The 26,299-nt window shown below is 42.2% G+C and overlaps 1 protein-coding gene across 12 annotated transcripts in view; it reads left to right on the forward strand.

Annotated features, from left to right (window-relative positions):
* Nucleotides 1-26,299, forward strand: part of myo18ab (myosin XVIIIA b) — a 143,218-nt gene that overhangs the window by 59,892 nt on the left and 57,027 nt on the right. For all 12 annotated transcript variants that reach the window (XM_031872466.1, XM_031872465.1, XM_031872467.1 and 9 more), the window contains 9 exons: nt 624-816; nt 1,722-1,808; nt 4,309-4,450; nt 4,539-4,698; nt 5,583-5,769; nt 5,907-6,114; nt 7,438-7,547; nt 11,252-11,317; nt 19,766-19,894. In XM_031872466.1, coding sequence (XP_031728326.1) covers nt 624-816; nt 1,722-1,808; nt 4,309-4,450; nt 4,539-4,698; nt 5,583-5,769; nt 5,907-6,114; nt 7,438-7,547; nt 11,252-11,317; nt 19,766-19,894 — 1,282 coding nt within the window. The remainder of the gene's footprint in view (nt 1-623; nt 817-1,721; nt 1,809-4,308; nt 4,451-4,538; nt 4,699-5,582; nt 5,770-5,906; nt 6,115-7,437; nt 7,548-11,251; nt 11,318-19,765; nt 19,895-26,299) is intronic.

The raw sequence follows: 26,299 nt of genomic DNA on the forward strand, positions 1-26,299 counted from the left end.
GCCCTATTGTTTGAATCTTCCTCTTTGCAGTAAACCATTGGTCCTGCCAGTGTTGTACGGGTGGCTGTGAAACTATTTGTTCTTTCATTCATATTGTACAGATTTGTCTCAAAATGGTCAGCTGCAGTTCTTTTGTAAAACCTGCACACACAGTGTTACTCACAGATATCAGTTCTAACTGTGGGAGTTTACTTCTCGTGTGACGGTAAAAATACTCTGCAACATTTCCTTCTTGAAAAGTGAGCAGATTCAAACCGACACTCTGAAACAAGAAGATGTAACAGTGTACAGGTGTCTTTAATGGTGGTCCGGAGGTTCAAAACACAACATTTCAAAAACACAACATTTTCGTAAATGTCGTTTTGTTTCGACCCTCCGGGCCACCGTAGACTTTGTTCTTTTATATGATCAGCAATTTCAAGGTCAGCTTCAAAGCGACAGTCCACAAACCAATGGGTGACGTCATGAAGACTACGTCCACTTCTCATACACAGTCTATGGTTAAAGCTGAACCTGTTTCTCTGTATTATATCATTGTAAATTGAATGTCTTTGGATAAATCAGCAGCTTCCCAGTGTCAAAGCTTCATCACTAAAGCTTCATGATATGTGTGTGTCCCTCAGGGCTCTGAAGTCCAGTCAGCACTCTCTGTGCTCCCTGCTGATCGTGGACACTCCGGGTTTCCAGAACCCTCGGCTGGCTCAGCAGCAGCGGGGAGCCACGTTTGAGGAGCTCTGCCACAACTACACCCAGGAGAGGCTGCAAACCCTGTTCCATGAACGCACCTTCGTCCAGGAGCTGGAGAGATACAAGGAGGTGCTGCTGGGCCGACAGAGCTCAACACTAAGCATGGACAGAACATACACATATTAACACATTCGATTTTCTCTGTCTTAAGTGAAAATATTCCCAGTTAAATGAAGTCAATGGTAAAAAAAATGATATATGTTCTTTTTATTTACTTTCTCAGCTCTAGTGACATCTACCCAAGCAGATAGTTTGTGTTTTGAGATGCCAATAGACTCCGATACGGTGGAGGCCAATGGAAATGGATTGGTGTGCATGGCATTGGAAAATGACATTTAGCAGCTCTAGACAATCCACAGAACACATCGGCTGCAGTCAGAGAGTCTTATTGCTTAGGAAGGTTCCTAACTGAGTTAAATGACCCGGAAGCATTAAGTGGCAATCTTGATGTCACTGTAGCCTACTCATGTCCTGTGGTTCACATTTGTTAAAGTTGCTAAAAAACACCAAAAATTGTTGGATTCTCTGAGCACTGTGGTTCTCTTCACAAGGGGAGAAGGGGTTAGGAAAAGACATAGGACGGCTTTTTTTTTTTTTTTACTATTTGATCGCAGCCACTGCATTCAACAGTTTGGTAGTAGTTCCAATGAAGACTGTTCACATCGGAGTCTTGGGGTTATCCTGGATTCCATGCATCTCCATTGTTTTGGGTGGAAGCCGATATCTCAGAGACAGATATCATGAAACTATCTGCATGGATAGATAAAGACACATTCAAAGACAAATCAGCTTCATTATATTGCTTTGCAAAATCAAATAAGAAATATTTTAGAAGCATTGCGCTTATTTCAATCAAATGTACACTCACCCAATCCAGTCCAGTAATGGCTCATTTCATAATCCACCTGTTGATTCATTGATGATCTCATCTCCTGTAGGTTACTAACCTAAGCCTTTATCCCTCCTGCATCTAGGAAAACATAGAGCTTGCTTTAGATGACATAGAGTCCAGTACCTCACTGTCTGTAGCAGCTATTGACCACGCCTCAAGCCAAGCTCTGGTAAGCACAAGAAGCATCACTCCACTGTGTCTGTTTCAGGCATCTCTCTCTGTGCATGTGACGTCATTGTGTTGTAACCTGCCCTGAGTAAAAGGGATGGGCTCTACAAAACATGTTATTTCACTGTTCACCTGCCAGCTGTTTGCTGTTTACACTTCCTGACATTGTGCCAAATGAAATGTTTAGCCTTAAATAATGACAAAAGCAGACCGGGCACATTTGTATGCTTTGCCAGGCCTGTTGCTTCCATCCAATTAGTTTGGCCCTTTGTGATTGTGTCTCATTTTTTTCTAATTTGCTCCATTTCCTTTTGGAATTCGTCCCACGTCAGAAAATTAATTGGATACAAGTTTGTGATTTGTTTCCCTCTTGTTGGCTTGAGAGGGTCCCTCTCTCTCTACTCATCAGTTGGCCTCTAAATGCGAAGCCCATTCAAATTGTTAGTGGTGAAAATATGTGTGGCACCTGCCCTTGGCAGACAATCTGCAGCATTGACGTGTATTGGCTTGAGCAAGTAGCATTAACACGTGTTTCTAAATGCCTGGGAATAGATTTGTTTTGAAGTTGATTGCAAAAATCAAAGGTTAACATGCCGCCGTGTACGTGTGTGGAAGTGGAAATCACAGTTTAAGCTCTGATGAAACATCATATTAGCAGCATCAGCAACAAAGATGAAGTTACTTTATTCTTGCCTCACGACAGTGTTGGTAGTAATTGTTTAGGTACAGCATTGTAGCTGAAGTGCAATGATTGTTGTACCAGTGCAAACAAGTCCAGTTTGAGCTCAGTTCAGTCCGGTGCCTGCTGAGCGATACAGGTCGGGGGGGCTAAGAGTTCTGATTGCTGTAGGAAAGAAGAGGAGACAAGAAGAAGAGGCACAGCCGTGTAGGGAGGACTCCAAGGTGCATTGATAGGTCAATAAAGTTCAAGACCGTTGAAGCCCTAACGCATTTTGAAGTGCAGCTGTTGTTTGAAATGGCTGAACACATGCCTTCACTTTTCAATTGCAACGTCCAGAGTCGAAGTGAAGAGCAGAGAAGAGAGAGAAGTCCTCTCGTTGACTTTTCTTCTTGAGCAGTTTTATGGCAGGAACAGCAAAACCACTCCCATCTGAACAACTATCTTGATTATTTCATTTATTTGATCAAATTAATACTCGTTACTTCCATGATCTATTTAATTCTTCAATATTTGACCACTGTGCTATCTTATCTGCAGAAAGATGTCAAACGGTTCATATAAATCACTGAATAGAGCCTGATTAATTAAAGATTTAATGAATCAAATAATTACACCACATAGATGGACATTGTTATCATGACAATGATAGATATATGTAGATGTACATGTGTACCTATATGCATAATAAATGAATGGATAGGATTAAACTGGGTGCGAGACACAAAGGACGGGGGGGAACGTGAATTAGATAACGTTTCAGGGTGAGCAACTAAAACATCCAGTTTATATGACAGGAAACTACAAAGAGTTGTTAACAGAGTTGACTATCATGAAATTAACTATACATAACTTTTATGAACTCAGATGTTTTAATATATATTAAATTCAGGGACTTACTACGACTAGGCCTAGAATATCAAATAAAGTTTTCTTTAAGTTGTGTATTACGTTTGGATGCTCTCTATGTCCTCAGAAATGTGAACGATCGTAAAAACTACAAAGGTGGGGTCATAAAACATTGTAGGGTCAGCCGTAACTGTTCCAGTGCCATGGTTGACCTAAAGTCCCATCTAGAGTTTGTCCAGGCACATGGTCAACTGTGAGTCTGACCACTTAGTGCCCTATGGGTCGTGAGAGTAGTTCCTAAAAGACGTTTACTAGTTCAGATTGTATCATAGACATTTCAGTTTGTAATCTCTGTGTAGGTCCGCTACAATCCAATGGAAACATCCCATTAGCTTTTTGTGGAGGGAACTAGTGCGATGCTAACTTCCTGTTAATACGTCAATGATGCGTTCATTATACGTTCAGTGATACCATCTTCAACTTTTTGGGGGCTTTTCGAAATTTCAAATTGTAAACAAAGCAAATAAGTAAACAAATGAATGTAGTAAAAAAAATATCAATGTTTATTTATTAACTTTTGAAAACGAGAGAAATATTTTTGGTCACATATCTTCCCCCAGAAACTGAGTAAAAAAGAGCCATCAGTGCAATCCATAACAAGTGACAACAGTAACCAACAAAACTCACTATCTCTCTCGAGCAGAGTCTCCCTCTCCCCTCAGAGCTCTGATTGGTCAGGGCCCAATGTCACCATCTTAAAAGGCAGAAAAAGAATAAACGGTGAAATATAATGTCGACTTGTAGTGTTGGTTTTAATCTATTTTCTTGTTTTTTGAGCAAAAAGCATTTTATTTAAATGTATGACACAATGTAATATCTATTTTGGACCTGCACATTGTCTCATGATCTTAAGGTCAAAGTGTTTTTGAAGGAACAAACAGGGCACATCTCTGAGTGTTACTTTCCGTCACAGGTCCGGACTCTGGCCAGGACGGATGAGGCTCGAGGCCTCCTGTGGCTGATGGAGGAGGAGGCTGTTCAGCCTGGAGGATCAGAGGAAACCATGCTGGAGAGACTCTTCAGCTACTACGGCTCTGCACAGGGAGAGAACAAAGGTGAGACCTCAACAGTAGGCTCCTGTAACAACAGACAGCCCGATCATACTCCTGACCTCGTGGAGGGAATGTTTCCTGTGTGTTGCAGGAGCCGGTCTGCTGCTGCGAGGAGAGAAGCCCCACCTCTTCCTGTTGGGCCACAGCCACGGGACAGACTGGGTGGAGTACAACGCTCAGGGCTGGTTGAGCCACGCCAAGCACAACCCTGCCGCCCAGAACGCTGCCACTCTGCTGCAGGACTCCCAGAAGTACGACCACTCACACACATGCAACATCCACTTTTTAGAGTTTGTGGGGATTAGTAGTCAGTGCTGTTCTGTTTATATGCTGCAAATCCATGTGTTCAAATGTGTTTTTGTTATCTCTTTAAATGGAGCTAACTGAAAGAGGGAAACCAAACTCTCTCTGTGCTCCAGACGACACTGAAGCCCTGTCATAACCATCTTTATTTGAGAAATTACTTGTGTATTTAAGAGTAACGGCAGTAAATAATTCGAGGAGTTCAGCCAAATTACAAAAAGAAAACACTTTCATTCTACTGTAGTGGTATCTATCCATGCAGATACGTGTGGTTATATCTTTCCAGGTTTTGAGATATCCGTCTCTGAGATTTCTGCTTTCACCCTGATACAATGGAGCTGAATGGAATTATTTGTAAACCATAATTCAGTATTTCTCATTTTAACAACTAATGTTAAACTAATCTTCACATGCACTAACATGCACTGAAAGACATTACTCCTCTATATTCACGTAGATAATATGTAGAACTTTAATACATTCATAAACTTAGATACTCTTTCCAACTTAGACGATAAATAGCTTGGAGATTTATAATCAGTTTCACACGTTTATTAAAAATGATAAAGCTAAACTATAAACATCCAAGTCATCTTAGCATTGATTGAATTCCTCACCTCAGCGTCTGTCATTTTAACTTACTTGTCCCTTTATATGCTTTTCTTTTGAATTCACAAGCATTTTCAGCATTTCTTCTGATGTCAATTGTACGGCTTCAATTCCTCAAAGCAAAACAGACACTTCAGATCATTTGTTTGAAAAATAGAAATGTATTCAGCTATCATGTGCACGTACATGCATACAAATGCACTTCATCCCTCCGCCACCACAGGAAGAACATCAGTGGGCTGTTTATGGGCCGGGCTAGCGGGGCCACGGTGTTGTCCGGCTCCATCGCTGGTCTGGAGGGCAGCTCCCAGCTTGCCCTGCGACGAGCCACCAGCATGAGGAAGACCTTCACCACAGGCGTGGCCGCCGTCAAGAAGAAGAGCCTGTGTATCCAGGTCAAACTCCAGGTGGTAAGTGGAGCAGATCGGGATTCAAACTTGTACTTCATTCATTAAAATACATTATGAAGCTACGAGAAGGAACATGAAGCTGTTGTTCTATCACCAAGCAGAAGCTGATATCTGAGCCCCCTCCTCTGTGTCTTTAGGATGCTCTCATTGATATGGTGCGTCGTTCCAGGGTTCACTTCGTCCACTGCCTGCTGCCCAAAGCAGAGGCAGTGGGTGGTGGAGGTGAGCCCCGTGTGACGCATGGAGAGAGCCCGGACTCGGGCCTCATGACTTTGGACGTGAGCCTCCTGAGAGCTCAGCTCCGAGGCTCCAAACTGCTGGATGCACTACGCATCTACAGGCAAGGTAATAAAGTACTTTTGAAAACTTCAATATGAATGAAATAAGAATTCCATCTATTTTATATGAAAATTGTGAGTTAACTGAGGAATACTACTTATTCTATGAAAACAGTTTTCTGCTACTTTTCATGTCAGAGAAAATAATGATGTCATAGTGATGTCAGTAATCTGGGATGGGACCTGTGTAACAAACCTTTGGTATACAATACAACATATATTCATCTTTACAGGCAGTAAGGTCGAATGAATAGACGTGTTATGTTGCATGATGGGAAATATAGGATCTGATGAATCTTGTAGCTTGACCAATACTAGAGGTGTGGGCTGACTGAACTGCTGTGAATTGATTTTCATCCCACCCATGGAATAGAGTATCTGTTGGTAACTTTCTTTATTCTGGACTCTTATGACTTGTGGGGGACCACAGGGCTCACTATTTGGCCCGGTTTTATTCAGTTTGTATCTGCCTACCTTTTGCTGTTGTAGGTCATTTCAACCATTGTTATGCCGATGACACACAGTTGTATGTGTCATCTTATCCTGAATGTCTGCCATCAAAAACTGGATTCTGTTTGACTTCTTATAATTCTTATAAAAGTAAAGTTTCTCTCCCCATCTTTGATTGGAAAACTTTGGTTTGTATTTCTGATCTTTCAACACCTTATCACACATGTATTATGTGTACAGCTCTGAATCGTTGTGTTATGGTAATGAAAGGAGATATAGAAATAAAACTTACTGTCTTACTCGGCGTTAAAAGTCAGAATAGTAGGACCTCTGTTAGTTTGATTTTGACTATCGTCTCTTACGAATCTCCCAACTTTATTGAAGTATAATACTAAATCACTGCGGTGAACATCACAGGATCAGTGCTGTGACATAAAGGATAGTGGCCTATGTTTTAAAAGGGTTAGGGTAGAGTAGTCCTTAAAACTCTGGTGCATTCTAACAGACACAGACGTTATAGTAATGTAATCATGTTAATCCAGTGAAGAATTTAACTTCGGCAGAGTATCTGAAAGGATTCTGATAACCTGACCATTGCTGAGGACAAATGAAGCCTTCATTCAAAAGTGTATACTTTTACATCCTTTATATGGTTCTAACTGTTCGTGCTTCTCTAAAAGCTTGAGCTCATTTCCACCTTTACCACATTTCTTTGCTATTAAGTCTGTTGAAGTGTTTTTTTTTTGGTTGTATATTTCCTATAAATAATAGTTGCCCATTGACACGTTGTTGGCTCTCCACATGCTGCAGACGCTCCTCTAACCTCAGTGTTTCATGTTTCTGTGCTGTCCTCTCTGCTCTGCTCTCTCCCTGCCTCCAGGGTACCCAGACCACATGGTGTTTTCTGAGTTCCGCAGGCGCTTTGATGTCCTGGCACCACATCTGACCAAGAAGCATGGCCGCCACTACATTGTCACAGATGAGAAGAGGGTGAGTGTTTGGCTGTGTGGATGGGTAGTGACTGTTCATATGATGGAAACTAAGATGTTAAAAGGCTTTACACACAAGTATGATTTGGTCGTTGTAGTTTTTTAAATTTTTAAATTTATTATATTTTTAATAATAATTTAGTCAACAAAAAGACTAAAACCGATAAGTGCTAGCCAGTCCCTCTACCTTGTCAGTGGCTCTGAGCTCTTTCTTTCCTGCTGAAGAATACATCTTCAGGAGGAAACAGCAGGTCACTGTAGTTTTTATCAAATCTTACCCAAACAGGAGGCAAGAGTGTATTTATTTCGGACTATTTACAGCAGTGGATTCATCCACATTTGGTGGTAAGTATTTGGGGCATATGTGGGAAGGGGAGGTAGTATGGCAAAAATCTATCAAGATGTTTTTCAGGCAGGCTTACAATCTACAGTCTTATTACAATTCTTATTCATGTTAGTTTACTGACAGTGAAACACACTCATTTTGCCCCAGCAGGTAACAAAACACCACACCAATTTATGTTCTCAAACTAACACTATTAAGTTGGTTTAAGCTTCCTTTAAATATGTATGGGATACTTTTCCTAATATTTATCAGTTACTTTTTCATCCACTGCACAGCACTTGAATTTAAAAATAAACTGTCACTTTTATAGCTGGTCTGCCTGTTACTCCCGTTGTTTTCTTGCTCCAAAACACAGAACACCAGGAGCAAGTAACAGGAGCTGAGCTTTCATTCAAACAAGTTTTGCAAAATGAATCAGAGCACACAAGACCAAACTGCCTCCTAAGTTACCATATGACCGGCTGCTGACAAGCAATGTAGCATTTCACCCCCCATGTGGGATTGATTAAATGTGTGTGTGTGTGTGCGCGTGTGCATGCTCAAGTAAAGAAGGGAAAGAGGAAGAAGAGATATCAGGCTTTGATACACACAATACTTCTGTTTTAGGTCTGCACATGAAAAGATATAAAGCATAACGCTACATATACTGCATATGTCCAGTACATGGAGGACTCTTGGTACCTTCTGCATGACCCTATTGACCTATTCACCTACATCTGCCATGTAACATACCATGGCATCTTTAGCAACAGACAAATGACCGTTTCTAAATGACAGATGCTTTGTTACTCTACCCATTGGGGATCTATGTGCTGAATATATTTTTTATTCCAATGTGTTCACTCTGTATTTCTATTTACAGCAACAGACACTCACAGAAGAATATTCCAGTCAAATTCCCACAAAAATTAGAAAGATGAAAACAATGCAACAAATTGAACAAACAAATAAAGAAATCGAACATGAAAAGAAATGTAAGCAAATGGTCAATCGTGCACAGCTTGTCTGTATATTACTGAGGTGAGTGATTTGTAGTTATTTTAAAACTTGCACCATTCTAGTGTGAATCATCCATGCAGCTATTGTGCAGGAGGTACGTGAATGACTTGTTCAGTCCTCGTGGCGGTTCTGTTAGTGTTAATCCTCCCATAGAAGCAGAGCTTGTTCTTTTAGCAGCTGAGAGCTGAACAAAGCTGATAAATAATGTAAAATCTTGTCTGAATAGGATTCTGAAAACACCATTTTCTCTGCAGTTTGTTCTCACAGAAAACACAACAAGGATGCATGAGGACCTTAAATCCAGCTCAAAGGTTTTTAGTAAAAAAACGTGACACAGTTTCACTGTATGTTGATTTTGATGATGAATCACATTTCTTGGGAAATGTTCTCAGTTGGTTAAAATGCCCTAAAGGATCCTTAAGAAGCATTAATGTGTTCCTGTAATAATTAGGAAGTTAATTTTCATGAAAACGGTCAGATTTAAAGAGGTCAACTTACTGGCCATGGCTAATATTTCTTAGCCTGTAAAAACAATGTCTTCTGTGGCTCTGATCTCCAATAATAAACATAACCGTGATGATGTCAGATCGGTAGAAGGTTGAAACTCTAAAGTCTGGAGATAAAGTATTCCTCAGCTTGCCCTCTACATTCTAATCTCCCTGTGTGAACAGAATCCCTTTATTCCTCCCGCTCTCCTCTCTCCGCTGTCCTCTTCCTGTTCCAAGAGCGCTCTTGTGTGTAATTAATTATGATTGCACAGGCTGGCAGCATACGGCTACTGTACTGATTAATTACCGGCAGTGGAAGAGCTCTGTCTTTCCTTCTCTCTCTCTCTCTCTCTCTCTCTCTCTCTCTCTCTCTCTCTCTCTCTCCCATTCCCTTGTCTCCTTCCACTTTCTTTTCTTGTCTCATTATCTTTCCATTCCTTTGTATAGGAGGCAGAACAGTTTAGAAACATCCCTGAGTATGATTAATGCCTTCTCTACATTCTGCTCAGGCAGTTTATAGCAGCCCGAGTAGCCTTTATGAGTGGGAGGTGGGGCTGCTGGAGGAAAACATCTCTACATTAAGGCCTTCTGCACCTGCTGTGCAAAAGTATCTTGTCTTAGAAGGTAAAGAATGATTTGGGTTTTTTTTTCAGTTGTTTGTGACTCTAAACACCTGATTTGCTGAATTTCTGCCTGTTTGTGCATGTCGGTTAAAAGTGGAGTACACAAAGTACATTGAAATGAATAGCAGAGAACAGAGAAGATTTAACTGGATTCATTAAGCAGATCAGTGAAATCGAGCTCTCCTCTCTTTAGCAAAACACTGGCAGTAAAGTGGCTCACGAGATCGGAGATGAGCTTAGAGAGGACAGCCCAGTCAGAAAGAACTAACTGTCAGTGGGGGTAGCCAGTGCTCTGCGGAGTGGGGGCCCAACAGTGGAGAAGAAAGAAAGCAAGGGGGCGGTCTGAGACGGAGGAGGGCGTATAATTGGAGGAATAATATGAAAGAATTGGTTTTCAGAGAAAGAGCATTTTGGTAAGCTGAGCCCGTCTGAGAGAACCCTGTCTTTCTGCTGCTCACGGCCCAGTTCTGTCAGTTCCTCTTAATAGAGTGTGATGTAGCCATGATGTTAGCCGCCAGATGGTGTACCTGCCAAGAGCTTTTCAGACCAACCAGGCAAACAGCAGAGAGGAAATCCACCACGTTTTCCAACACTCCCGTCAGCGTCCTGTCCCTTAGAGGCTCAAGCCTCTGTGGAACCTGACATGTAAAGTTCCATAAGTAGTATTATTAAGTCTTACTGTTATAAAACCTTGAACAGAGTGAGATCTCTCAACAACAGACTCACAGGAGTCGGTAAAATGCTGCACAAAAAACCAAAGCAGCAGAGATGAGATATCCAGACTTTTATTAGTCGGATATCCAGACTTTTATTAATGAGATGCTTCACATCTCATTAAGCTCCTTGACAGTGTTTGTGAGATTCTACCTTTTAAAATGCCCAACTTTGAGAGGAGATGATTTGCCACCAAATCAACTCATGCAGACCACAAAAGATAGACATAATATTCATAGTACACAACAAATAGAAAACACAGTACAACAAATGAATAACATGATGGCACATGATAGACAGCAGAAAGATGCTACATCTATAAACCACATCTAAAATTGAGCGTTCAAAAGATCTGACTGCTGCTGGAACTGAATGAGCTTCTGAGTTGGTCAAAAACAGTGTGATGGATTGCTTTCAAAATACACGAGCGTTTCTAACGTGGCCCTTGTTCTCCTGTTGGCTTGGAGGTAAGGCAGGAACAAAGGGGCTTGATTGTGTCCGTCTGTCTGCTGACTGCTTGTTCTGCTGTTTGCAGGCAGTGGAGGAGCTGCTGGAGTCCTTGGAGCTGGAGAAGAGCAGCTACCACATGGGGCTGAGCAGGGTGAGTGGAGTCACAAGCATGCACACTTCATTCCGTTCTTCATGTAAGGGCTGCTTCCATAGCGCTGCCGGTGCTCTAATGAACTGCAGAGTGAAGCCTTCATTTGAAAGGCTTGTTACTATAAGTATATTTTATATCATATGGTCTGAAGACATCTCCCTGTTTTCTGTACTGCTTTGCTTGTCATGTTCTGTTGATGCTGTTTTTCTGATGGCCTTACAATCGTATCTACTTTGCCTTCTGTGTTAAGATATGGTCAGTGAAACTCCCTGCACAGATTCATACGTCTGTACATCTATAAATAAATACATTTAATATTGATAACAATTTTTAACACAAGGACATGCTGAGATCAATACATCAGATCAATTAACTGGTAGTAACTGCCCTCTTGTACAGTCTCTCCTCCGTGGACTGGATGATAGGAGTTCCACCATAACCTACCAGCACCATAAAAGACATTCATATCACCACAATGAGAGAAAACCAGACCTATGCCAGCATATACGTTTGCACGTTTTCGTTTGTTCTACAACCTTGTGATGAAGCACAGAGAAAGAAAGGGGAAAAAGGGAAAGACAGAGGCTGAATGCAGCACACAATTCATAACGGGCATAATACCTCACTTTCATGCTCGGCTTTCAATATGAAACATGTGCAGGAAGTGTTGAGTATGAACTGAAATTAAGTAGTGAATAAAAAGTATTCTAAAGTAGTCTACAGTATTTCTGTTGACCAAAAGAAAGCAGCAGAGTAGTATGCATGACATGTAGTACTGGTGGAATATCATCTATGCAATTCCACCTCAATGTTCTTTATTAGGAACCGGCCTTTTTATGTTTATGCTGGCAATTATTTGAATGCTGGTTTTCATTGAGTCTTTTCACTTCGCTAGCTTCAACTTCTACCCTAGTTGAATCATTTTTAGAACCGTAACCTTCAACCCTAGAAAAGCATACGGGTACAAACTTACAGCTGAGACCATTTTGCCCTTACATTTACCAATCAGCATCCACAGAGTCTGTCCACCCCACACACAGTGTATGTTTTTCATTTATTTTCAGAAAACAACACTTTCTATTGCCGTTATTACTTTGAAGCAGTTGCCAGCTTCTTTGCAGGAAGCCCTTAAACTGACGTGAACTACTCCACCCGTCACATCAAATCAGGTTCTAGCTGTGGCAGCTCGCACTGACCAAACATTTCTGGCAGTTGCATCTTTTATGTTGCCATCAAGGAGTCTGGGCTTCGAGTCCCAACGTCTTTTCACTCTGTGACACCCTCAATTAGACAATTACAAAGTGTTTTCCATTCTACTCAGCTATCTTTCTAGCATAATGTGTGCATGGAGAAGTCAGAGCTGTTTTGTCCCTGTGCGGTGACGAGTCTTCCATTCTCACCTTCAGTAGTCCTGCTGCGTTCTGTTGTTCTGGGGAGGGCTCTCTGTATCTGTGACCCTTGCCAAGCAGCAGTCAGACACTGCCAGACTCCAACTCTTTGAGATAAAAAAAAAACAGCTAATCTCACGGAAAAAGACAGGCTGATGGTTTTGTTAATTAGATCTGTGAATGTCTGTGGAATAAAGAACAGTGAGCGCCTTGAGCTGTCAATTAGAGAAGTTTCTTGGCAGATATTGCAGAGTTTAACCTTGCCTTAGTGTTGGTGTGTGTCAGTCTATATTTGGCCCGCTACTTCTCCCAAGTTCAGAAAAAAGTTTCAATTCCGAACTTTTTTGTTCCGTGGTGTTGGTAATATTACTAATGCCTGTTGTTTCACATTAGTTTAACTGGCTGACGAGACACACACAGGTCCAACCAGCCCACACACTGGGCCACTTACTCTATCTAATTATACTGTGTACCTCATGCAGTGTGGGAATCATTTTGAATAATGAATAGATGAGCTGCATCAAAGTGGAGAATAGCTATGATTAATACAACAGCATTACATTACTTGTGCATCCGTCCACATCTTTTCCTACAGTAGATGAAGGTTACATGGTGTTATCCAGTTTACATTGCCGTTAATAGGGTTTGGCAATATTAAAATTCCCAAACTGACGATATTGCTTTAAGAAAACTAAATTGTACAAAATTTTCATCCAAAAAAAGAAAGATAGATTTAAATGCAATTTATTGAAAAAGAATGTTCCCTGTTCTTATCTAATGAAATGTTCTGCTTCAATACAAATTTGTTGGCATTTAGTTTTTGAAAAACTACATTTTCCCTGTGGTCAAAAAGGTTTGCACTCTTCCACATGCACCTTTATTTAGCTGGAAAGAATAACACAACAGTGTAATACCGTAGCTTTGTTGTGAGAATGATTATCACCCAAAAGGAAAGTGTCACCCATGATGACACATGCAGTGAGGACTGTGCAGGTGGCTGCATCTCCTCCAGGCTGCCAGATGAGCCACCTCTCACTGCCAAACTGCCCCTGTGGTTCACTGCCAACTTGTACGTGGCTCTCTGCCTGATATCATTAAAGCATCCCCGCACTGACTAAAGGGCCTCCAAGGAGCGCAGCGTTCATGTTACCCAGATGTGTTATCTCCTCCCCGGCTGGCTTCACTTCATCTGCCCACAGCAGTCACTTCTTCACTAATCGTCATGTATACAACAAAATACCAGCCTCCTTACGGGACCTGGCTATCATTTGAAATGTTTAGATATTAGTTCCAGTATGACACTTGAGTTTCCATACTGACGATTTTTTTTGTTTGTAAAATATCTCTGCAAAATGCATTTTTGAGATACGTTAACAAAGAAGTTGATGTTCTCAAATGTTAAATGTCTAATAAAAGAATTTGCACAAGAACAAAAGGAAATTGAAAGTAAAACATCTAAAATTGCCAATTTTACTTATTGTCTCGTATAAGTAATCTGATTGTACAAATCTAACAACATTTGGAGCTGAGGTGGAGCAAGTGAACAGTTTAAAGTTTCTGGGAAACAGCATCACAAACAACGTGACATGGTCATCACTTATCTCCATCCTGGTTAAAAAAATAAACGTCCGTATCTCTTGAGGAAACTTAAGAAGGCCAGATTCCTGTGCCAAGTTCTTGTTAACTTTTACAGAGGAGCAATAGAAAGCATCCTGACTGGAAACATTACAAACTAACATGGGATGTGTATGGCTCAGGACAGGAGGCTCTACAGAGGGTGATTTAACCCAACCAGAACATCATTGGTACCATCTACTGAGCATCAGTGGTATTGGTGACAAGAGGAGCCTGTGAGGAGCTGAAGGATATCTGAAGACACAAGCTGTTCACCCTGCTGTCATCTGGAAAGAGATACACAAGTATCAGCTGCTGAACCTCCAGACTTCAGAGCAGCTTGTTTCCTCTGGCTGTGAGACTTCTAAATCTATCCTCCTCCCTCCACATGCTGTATGATATTTTTGGGATTTTTGTTTGTTTTTTGTGTGTGCAAAATGGGAAAACAATCTGCATTGATACAGTACAATCACACTGAGTGAACCTTGTAACCTGGTGAATTTATGGCCAAAATGATTATTTGATCGGTATTGAGATCACAATTATTTGTCTTGATTATTCATTGATTTTAGGCACTAGATATTTTTATTGAACTTTCAAATTTAAATTACAAATCTTCGCACGTAAATAGTCTTTTGTGTAAAGACAGAGCCAGAGCAGTGATTCTGACTGATGGACGAAAAAAACTAAGTATTGCTTTTTAAAAGAGAACAGATCCATGGATGTCCTCCAAATGGTTCAAAAGCAGCTTTCAGTTTACTTTTGGCCTGCCTTGGATAGCTGTTTAAGGCTAGTCTTACAGGAATGGTAAAAGGTTAAATCAACAGAGCACAACTTCTCTTTTACCTTGTGCTACATTCCTGCTCATTAACAAATCTTTGGATCAAAATCCGACTTAAAATAAGGTTCTCCTTTACCTGAATTCAGTGCATTTTCTTTTTGCCCTTCTGATTTCTGTTATATTTTACTTTTCTAGTCTGGAATTTAGCCGTAACATTCAGGAACAGTTTTCACAGGCTGCTGCTGCAGGGTGTGCATGCAGTGGCATGACAGCTCCCCAAACCTGAAGCCAAAACATCTGAATCGCCTCCTGGTGGCTGGCTGGTAGTTTAGGTCGCGCTTGATTTGGTATGCAGAGTTTTGTGAGCGAAGCACGCATTTAAAACATCAATATCACAGTCCATCATGTTCATGTAATTGTGGGAGTGGCAGTGCTCTTCCTACACAGGGCCATCAGCTTCCTCTATGCAGAAACCTTTATGCTTTAAGCTGAGCCTGGCTAACTTCACCTACTGCTAACATTCCTTTTGATCCAGGGACTTTTTTTCCAACCACAGCAAAGGTGAACCTCACACCTCTGGCTGCCAGTTTACCACATGTTCAGTTACCTCTGGCTCAACTTAGTGCTGCATACCTCCGAGTCATTAAACACAACCCCGAGCTTCTGATAGTTCTGATATGAGGGGCTGTACTCCCACTCACTCTTGCTGCAGTGTTGATGTTCACAACATTTCTCATCCCAGCATGTCGAGGAGCAGCAGACGTTTCCTACCAATCCTACACCCTGGTCTCATTAGAGAGTAACTACGCCAAAAAGAACGTTTGAGAAGTGAAACTCTCACATACGAGTCATTTTGTCAACAGTAAGCAGCAGAAGCCGTTCATTTGGTCATGTGTAAGAGAATGATTGTCTGAGGACACGTTATCAGAGAGAGAAAGACGTGTATGAGAGGAGAGATGCTGTCAGACATCGACCACATTAAACACAACACATGGGCTATTATTATTCATCAATACTAATCTTAACTACAAAATTCCTAAAGAAATTTTGACAGTGTGGCTTCTACTGCTCGAAGAAATCGCAATATATACACACGCCAATGTTACCGGTAGTGTCATTCAGGTTCAATTGAGATAGCGCTACTCTTTTTACTGCATTTTAGATTCATACTCTTGGATTGAATCTTGTATTTGTGGGGCTTTTATTTTGAAAGGGTGGGACTGGGTGGGTGAGAGAGGGGGAGAGGAGACAGAATCATAATGTTTGACACTAAAATGAGAGGCTTCATCACAAGCATTCCAGTTAGAATTCATTCTGTGGGGCTTTTAATTTGAAATGGGGTGAGGGGGGAAAAGTCCTCTAAAAATATCTAAGACCTGAATGACTGTATGATAGAGAGAGACACAGAGAGGAGAGAGAGGCTGAGAGAGACAGACAGTTAGATGGACTGAGTGAGTGGGAGAGTGAGACAGGCAGATAGACAGTTATAGGCTTTTATTTTAAATTGGGCGGGGGGTCCTCTAAAAGTCTCCAAGACCTGAATGACTGTATGAGAGAGAGACACACACAGAGAGAGAGAGGGAGAGGAGTGTATGTGCGTGTGTGTCTCAGTGCCTCTGTGTGTTTATCAACATCACTAATGAGCTCATATAAACACCTGTGTGCTTGGGTGCATGTTGGTGATTGGAGCACCTGTGTGTTAGAGGCTAATTAAGAGAGATTAGAGTGAACAGTGATTTTCAACAAAACTACCTGTCAAACATATGCCCTCTATACCAAAACCATGAGACTAATCAATAAAATATGGATACCGTGAGAGAGATAAGACTCTGGCAAACGCGGAGATGTGTTTTTATGTTTGTGGTCTTAAAAATGTGAGCTCCAGCGCAATATGCAAAACTGGTACCGTCTGCTTTCTTTGAGAAATGAGTGGTCAGATTTAACATGGAGTCTAATGGAGCAGTTGGTTGGAGTTCATGTCGCTCTGTGGCTCTTTGAGCCAAATGTGTAAGTCCGTTGGATTCCACAGACACTTTACTGCGACCAGCACAACATTTCCAAGCTTTTTGGCCAAAATGGTGTTTCAAGAGTAAAAATTGTGGGAGCTAGAGCAATTTGTTTGGAAAAATCACAGAATATTTTCCTGCTCCGCTCCACTCTGACAGTTATGCTCTCACTCTAGCTCTTAACGAGCCGTGCAATACACACCCATTATAAAATCTGAAACAGACCCAACATTTTCTTGAAACTTAATCTGTGACTTCATGAAAACTGTGCTAGCTATGAAAATGTCCCTTTGGCTCAATAAAGTGCAGCGTTTTGTCTACGTTTTAAACTTTGAATCACGTTTCTACGTTAATGTACGGCTCGGCAATATGGGCCCAAAGTTAAGTGTTTTTTTAGCTCTCTTCACGCCGGAACCCCATTCAAGTGAATGGAGAAATTTTGCTCAGTTTTTGGGGATTTTCGGGAAAACCGCTAGGCGAATCTCTCCGGAAAATAGATTGCACACTATTCCCGATCAGGCCGCACGTTTTGATGTATTTTTCACGCCGCTGTTGGCAACGCTGTGTGAGGAGAAGCGCGCCAAACTTCATTTTGCTCCGTTTTTCGGGGTTTTCTGGGATTTTCGGGAAAACCGCTTGGCGAATCTCTCCGAAAAATAGATTGCACACTATTCCCGATCAGGCCGCACGTTTTGATGTATTTTTCATGCCGCTGTTGGCAACGCTGTGTGAGGAGAAGCGCGTCAAACTTTTGGATAAACCTGATTATTAGTAGTAGTAGTATGATTAAGCCCGATGGATAATATACAGTGTGCTTTGGCACAGGCAGTTTTACTGCCTTTGTGCTACAAAGCCACACTGAATAATCTCCACATCCATCAGTGTCTGTGCTTTTATTAGGGGCTTGCTTCTAGTGGTTTGACAAAATTTCCATGATATGGATTTCCTACCAGTGAAGCGAGTTCTTGCAGAATCTGGAAACCCCTCTTTCAGTCTGGTGATTCCAGTCTCTGGTGTGGAGCAGAGCTCGGGTTCAGCTATCAGAACCAAATAAAAACGGCCATGAGAAGTTGTCTGTCTGAGGCAAAGACGCAAAAAACAATGACAACCGCCTCTGCAGCAATCTCCCTTGCTGCGTGTGATTACGCTGCGTGTGACTACTTTCAGTCCATGCAGACCAGGAGGAAGGTTTGACTTCAGGCTACAGCGCGTCACTTTAGTTCAATTCTTCTAAATGGTTATGTTCATGTTTTAATCGTAAATTTCAATGGCCGCAGTGTTTTTAGTGGCCTCCGCTGTCACTGTGGTGAAAACAAATCATCTGTTTTGTGTGTGTTGACATGAAAAGTGATCGCACGCTCGGTATCTTTGTCCATCCTTCTTTCCATGCCCTTATGAATACATATTCTATGAGTTTGTTCAGTCCAAAAGTCCAAATTTCTTGAAAACACACGATAGACACATTAACAACACAGGACGTACACACTGCTGAGCCCTCGACACCTCTTGGTCTTCTTTTGACACAGTATCTGCGCGGCTTCTCGTCAAAATTAAACTATTTTTAAATGATTTAGCTTTTAGCTTTAGCTGTGACACAAAAACACAACCAGGCTGCAGCCCTGTCAGAACACTGGGGAGTCTCATCCTCCCATTCCAAATACATGGAGTTCAGATGTTAAGGCACTACAGAGCATCGCTCCTGCTTGTTGTTGATCACGCTGGACGGCAGTAGACAAAGCACTCCTCGAGTCTGGAGGGTCAAGAGTATACTAGTTGTCGGTGCCAGAGCTGTGAGCATCAGAGGGGCAAGCTGTAATGTCAAAAAACCTTAGCCTTTGTTTTCTATGTAAGCCTGCACACCATCAAGATGCTCCCCACTCTTATTCTCACCGTCGATGCACGTCAACTTTAAAAAAGCAACAATTTGATGTTATTCACTTCCTGCATCGGCACATCCTGACTCCTATCTGCATGTCGTGTTCAGTGTGAGCGTCAAATGGTCCGTGTGTGTTGCACTTAAGAATGCACTGTGCAGTATTTAAGTGTGGTAGTATGAGGAACTTCTCCATAGTCAGTGTATTACTACAGTAGAGTTTGGAGAAGCAGACAGGAGCACCAGCACGGGAGCAAAGCAATGTACTACTGTGGACATATTTTAGACACTTAAAACAATCAGTTATTTTAGACTACTTTCACTGCTTTACCTTGCCGTCACACAGCCCTTTCTGACTGGGAGCTGAACTGAACGTGAAACGTATCTATGCTCTGTCAAAGTTACCAGACTCCATTAACTAAAACAGTATAGATTCACTTTAAGTTTAGTTCCCGTTAGAAAATATTCTATATATAGCGTACACTTAAACTGATATAGACACTTTAATAGGTGGCTAAAATACATTTTACTGCTTGCTGTTGTTCTTTATAATTTTCTCTTTTGTATATTTACTGGTGTGCCCTAATAATGCAGAAGTATTTTTCATCTGATTACTTGATTAATCGATGGAATAATCGCTAGAATACTGGATTACTGAAATAATCGACAGGTGCAGCGTTATTTCTACGTAACTGAAATTTGTTTGCATTTGTCTGTGACATCTATGTGTGAAGTCTACTTACCATGTGTCTTAGCTTTGCCTAAACTCTCCCTCTCCTCCTGCAGGTGTTCTTCAGAGCGGGGACTCTGTCCAGACTGGAGGAGCAGCGAGACGTTCAGACCAGGAGGAACATTTCTCTGTTCCAGGCTGCCTGCAGGGGATACCTGTCCAGACAGGCCTTCAAGAAGAGGAAGGTAAGGATGCTGCGACAGGTCTGAAGCCTCTATCATGGAACATCATCAGGTTTTTCATGTCATGTTACATCTAACTACAAAGCAAGGAATCTCTTCTCTTCTTCACGTATCTCGAGAAGTGCTCATCTGATCTACGTCACACTTAGTGTGTTGCTGGGTATCCAACGGAGTGCTTTGTCAAATTTGGTGCAATTTGGACATGCGAAATGTACGTAGCGCTCTGTGCGGCAGAAGCGGGGGGCGGAGCTTCTGGGCTCTTCAGTCCAGCATGTGGTCTGCAGCAGGCAGAGAGCTGCTGGGGAGGGACACTCCCAGTCGTTGAGAGGGAGACAGACACGGATGCAGCAGACACACATGTCCTCATGTGCTCTCACTGGACACATCACACACTCCTACTGCAGTCCACTTCAGTCCTGATGGGAAATCATCCTCTTCTCATGATCAGTCATGTGACAGTGTGGTGGTTGTATTCTACATGTGTCTGGTCCACTCATTCTTGCTGCTTTATTAGCATGGCTATATTCAGATACAGTATTGTCAACGCGCTACATCAATACTGGCATTCATTTACAATACATTCCGAGTACTGTTACAGAGAGGAGAAGTGACTGAGTCTGTCTGCTGCCTGCTGCTGTCACATTTAACACACTTGACACAGGATGTGAGAGAGTTGACGGACAAGAAGATGGTGGCCTATTGGTGTCAAAGCGAAAAGCAAAAGTGCCTACTTGGCAATATATCAGATTTAAACCAAAGGCTAATAAGGAATCTGATTACATTAATGAGGCAAACTGGCAACTTTTGGTATGAAGGTGTGCAGAGCTCAGAGCATTTGCAGCAGGAGTGTGCGGGGCAGCAGCTCCAGGTGGAAACCTGCCGCCCAGCAGCGAGGAGAGACCAGACCCACAGACACCAGACCAACAGATACCATAGCCACAGACACTAGACCCACAGACACCAGACCCACAGATACCATAGCCACAGACACTAGACCCACAGACACCAGACCCACAGATACCATAGCCACAGACACTAGACCCACAGACACCATAGCCACAGACACTAGACCCACAGACACCAGACCCACAGATACCATAGCCACAGACACTAGACCCACAGACACTAGACCCACAGACACCAGACACCAGACCCACGGACACCAGACCCACGGACACCAGACCCACGGACACCCATACCTGCAAACCTGTCACCTTTCGGTGAAATTCACCGTTTTGAATCAAAAATATATCATCCATGTGAATCATGTAGATCCGTAGAGTTTTTTTTTTCGGGGGGGGGGGGGGGGGTCAACTGGCCAGCCAGCATTTCTCAGATTGGAGTGAGAGGAGGAGAAAAGGTGATGTCGTGATCTTCGCAATAGAACATCTTTGACGTGTCGAGTCTTGGCCAATCAGCGTTAAGATGTCTACATCGTCTTCATTTCCCTCCGTTACAGTTTAAGTTCCGTTATGTTCCGTTACCGTTCAGACTTGCTGGGTTAAGTTAACGTCCACTGCATGCGGAACTCTGTGGACTGTTAACGTTCTTCATTATCGCGATTTAGAAGGAAAAAAACGTAACGTGATGAAACATGCAGCCCCCCCCCCATACATACATTGATAAGGCAGGGTATGCTAAATGTAGCCTCTGCTCCGAGGAGATGAACTACAGCAACAGGGGCTCACATGCCCTCTCATCACACTGACAGACATGTTCACTGTAATGACCACAGCCAGTGTACTAACAGTCCCAACAGTCCCACGTTGCTCTCAAGAACCCTGAAGTAATGAGAGGGTGTTAAGGTGCCTGTACCTTCATTTCAGCAGGTTGCTAATGCAGAGGTGTGTATAGATTACAGCTATTATTTTACTCTTGATAAACTACCTTAGCCAGAGTAGATTATCATTTTAATTTAAATAATGTAACTGGATTGAATGCATATTAATTGCAAATATAAGATAGGCCACAATTCTAACAGCTGTACAGTAACAGTGGAAGTTAATATGAAGTCATACAGTAACAGGGTTCAATGAAAACGAATCACTTTATTTGTACAGGCGATGGTTCTCGCTACTCTTGCTGTCTTTGTTTTTATTTGACCAAAACTTTTGAAAATGAGACATCGGTCTCTATGGATTTTGTCTAAATAAAGGTTCATATTAATAATAGAGCTGAAATAGTGATTAATAACTGAATAATATATTAGTTTTTTGCTTAAAGTAAATGTCCTATCACTTAATTTTCTTCTCAGAATGCTACATTTTAAACCTCATATTTAAGATAAAATTCCCGGAGCAACCCCCCCCCCCCCCCCCCCCCCCCCCGACAGGGTTTCGAGCTTGTTACCTTTTTCACCTCTCATGAGTTTGCAGGTATGGACACCAGACCCACAGACACCAGACCCACAGACGCCAGACTCACGGACACCAGACCCACAGACGCCAGACACCAGACCCACAGACCCAATGTTAGAGATCCCAGTAAGCGCTCTACAGATATTGAGTGTCCGGTGGAATCGGTAACGCCGGTGTTGTCACGGGTTTACTAACTGGTGGGACAATTTCCTCACCATGGCCCCCTACCCTGAACAGGGCATGGCACACATGATATGCTCCGTGGGTCCAGCCCCTTAAGCAGAGCCACGCCGACCAACCAGTAGGAGTCCTTACTGCAGCGACACAGCCGCGATCCCACAGTGGCTTCCCACCCACAATCAATGGCGACTCTGCTCGAGGTCAAGCTGAAGGAAAAGTGGGCAGGCTATGATCCCTGGTCCCTGTGGTGGTGGGCGAGTGCTTTATCCTGTGTTCATGTGGTTTCTATAGACCATCATGGCATTTCAGCTCCATCAGACACTTCACAGTGAAATGTGAAAAGTGTTTAAACCCAAAGAGATGCATTTACTTTTTAACCAAATGAGCTTTTTGGGTGCTTCACAAGTTGTCCTTGTAAAGGACTTTGTCTTTGCAAGTTTATTTTCTGTGTGTGTGTGTGTGTGTGTGTGTGTGTGTGTGTGTGTGTGTGTGTGCGCGCGCACGCATGTGCATATGCCTGGGAAGAGATTAAGCCTTGGATCTTTGTCCGCCTTTTATGATTATTTCAGTTTATTCTTTCTTGCTGCACTGGGCTCAGGCCTGCCTACCAAAATTACTTTTCAAGGGCATTTAAGTTTCTCTTCACCACCCTGTCTCCCCGGAGGACTCGCTTTCAGCCACATCTCTCGGGGTAAATGGAAATCGCATGTAATTGATGAAGTTTGGCATTGGGTTCATTTCTTTGTTCTCATAAGAAGAAGAAGAGAACACTCAGTGGCTCTTCTAATGCAGCGCTGCATGCCACTGTATATTCATTCTCCTCTCAAGGCTTAATCATCTGTGGATTTTCACTTCCTGCTTCCTTGTGCATTTTTGGCGGGGGGGGGGGTTGTAAAAAGCTGTAAATATATAGTAGAGATCAAGGAATTATTAGAAGATGAGACGTTTATATGTCTCTTTATTTGTCAAAGAGTGATAATGAAGCAAATTTTATGAGGTTGATTCAAACACTACCGTCACCCAAATGACATCATCATGAGGACAGAAGACTGATTTCCAGTCGTTAAGGTCCAGTGAAATGGAAGTACTGTGACATATTCTATGGAGAAATATGAGCCTTCAGTGATGCATTATTATTTAATAATTATTATTATTATTATTATGGCCCACTGCTCTTCTTGGCGAGACCCGCCCAATGCAGCATTGAAGCGCTAGGATTGGCCGGGCGCCCATGGTACTGGACCCAAGGTACTGGTAACCTTATTTGTTCAGGTCCTGTCCAATAGTCTATCCTAACTACTCGAGGTTAATGCTTAACAATCGTCTCTGCCTCAACCAGCTACGCAGGGTGGGTCTTTTCATGAAGAGCAGTGGGATTCATTATTACGCTTCAGTGTCATTCTTTGTTCTACTTTCAAAGAGGAAATACTAATAGAGCTGATGCTATTATAGCATCTATGCTAACCGCCATCGTTGGTTAGAACAGTCACCTCTCTGTGTCGTCTCTCACACCTAAGCCACGCCCCTAGCTGCCAGTAGCTCTTCACAGGATGCTGATTGGTCTGGTCTCCGGTTCACTGGACACCAACACATTACTTGAAGCCTGTGATATTTCAGCCTACGATTCTCGCGTGATCTCCAGCTGCCCTGGTCATTTACGAGAGGGATTTAAAGCAAATCCTTTCAAAGCATTTGATTGGACCGCTAAAAAGTGGTTGGGCTGCGAATGTAGTATGATACAGAGCTAGAGGACTGTGGCAACACACACACCTCCCTTATTGCTGAAAGTTTGAGATAGATTGATGGATGGATGTCATGATATTATTGGTTGAAATTTGTTGGAGCTATCTTATGTAAGCATGTAAGTGTATATATGCTTATACGTATATTTGTGTATATATATATTAGTGCTGGGCAACGATTCAAATATTTAATCGCATGGATTTTTTATTGTTATGGCAAAGTTCAATAATGAATTCAAAAGTAGTGTATTGTGCACTTTTATTTTAAAAGTACTGCTATATGAACAAAAGGGCAATAACATTTGGTTCACGAGATGCAGGTAGCATGTTTTATACTTAATGTGAATATAATTCATACTTTGTTGGCATCTTATTCTGAAAACCGGATGTTCGTCTGAAGAAACCGGATGTTGTCTCACGTTAATGTTTCCGCTAACTTTCAAAGTCCTTCGCTCGCTCCCGATCTGTGGCGTTTAAATGCGTTTACCGTGAATTTCAGCATATAGGTGCCCTAACATGTAAGTGCCTGCTAAGTTGACCATGGAGATCTGAGTGTCTGCTGACTTTACCGCAGCGATGTCCAGTAGTCTCCAGGGAGAGCAACAGCTGGTGCAGGTTCTCTCTTTATTTCTGCCCCCCCCCCCCCCCTCGACCAGAAGCGGAAGTCGCCTTTTCTCTACGGCAACACTGAAGGGACATCATATCTCCAAAACAAAACGATAAACATGAGACAGTCTGTTACAATAATAATAAATTAATAATACTTGCCTGTTTTTTTTGCTGTTCTTTTTTAATTATTATTATTATTATTATTTTTCCCATTTCAAAAGGCTCAAGGACACACACACACACACACATACATACACAACTGACTATAGGATGTTTGCTGGCTTTTATCCCACTGTTCTTGTCATCCTCTTGTTGTTATGTCTATGTATTGTCTCTTGTCTTTCAATAAAAAAAAAAATTAAAATAAATTATAATAAATTTAAAAAATGCATTAACGCACAATAAAATAATTGTTGGCGTTAATTAATGAATGAGTTAATGCAAAATTAACGCGTTAACTTGCCCAGCACTAATATATATATATATGTATACTGTATATGTATGTATATATAAAATCCACCCAACATGTCACCAATTGAGCCCTGTTATTGTGAAGCAGCAGCAGTATAGAAATGTTGGCTTGGCGTCTCTATTAAGGCTGCAGCAGTGTGAGCAGTAAACTGTGAGAGCAAATATCAGCTCTTTGAATTCTTTTGAATCCTCTGTGTTCAAAGGCAAGGTGAAGTCCCCAAAGAAAACAATAATACTGAGAATACAGTATTATTGATCAGAACCTCTTCCCAGTGTACTCCATTATCTTTTCATTTGACCGCACCATGCCTGACAGCCAGTTCTTCTGTAAGCAGTCATTCTTATTCTACAGGGTTCAGAATCTGCCAAACAAGCTGGTGAAAAAAGTCACAGCAGATGTCAAACCCACTGGGTACCAAATCAGTATTGTCTGTCACTCCCAAATCTGTCTCATTCAATTCTCTGGTTTGGATTAAAGCTTTAGTTTGTTTTGTGCCAACTCCTAGTTTTGTCATCGACAAACGTCCATATACCAGATTTAAATTTGCTCGGGCTCTTCATATTGCCACCACACAAAATCAATTAGTTTGTTCCTCCATCTAGTTTATTTTATTCCTGCTCGGGGGAACGTCGCCTGTTTCCTTCCAAGTTCTCTCTCCCAGTCTGGGGGAGCTGCGTTCAAAGCACTCCGGGAAATATGCGTGGGGGGGGGGGGGGGGGGGAGAGAGGATGGGAAGCTGGAGAAAGAGAGACTGCCTCGCCATGGGGGAATAGACAAATAGAAGAGATCCGCTGGCTGCTTTGAAGCCCTGCAGCCTGCCTCTCCTCTCTCTATCTCTTTGACATTCATGGCGAACAGTTGAGAGTGGAGGAGCATGGGGGATTCCACTGCCAGCCAACCAACACTGAGCCTAATTAAATAGTTGCCTAAAGACAGAACCCCCCGCCCTCCCCCTCCTCCCAACTGGGAACAGGTGGGCTCAGGCAGACACTGCTGCTTGATGTGTGTGTGTGTGTGTGTGTGTGTGTGTGTGTGTGTGTGTGTGTGT

This window comes from Anarrhichthys ocellatus, unplaced genomic scaffold (genome assembly GCF_004355925.1).
Source record: "Anarrhichthys ocellatus isolate YVR2014 unplaced genomic scaffold, GSC_Weel_1.0 scaffold64, whole genome shotgun sequence".
Lineage (NCBI taxonomy): Eukaryota > Metazoa > Chordata > Actinopteri > Perciformes > Anarhichadidae > Anarrhichthys > Anarrhichthys ocellatus.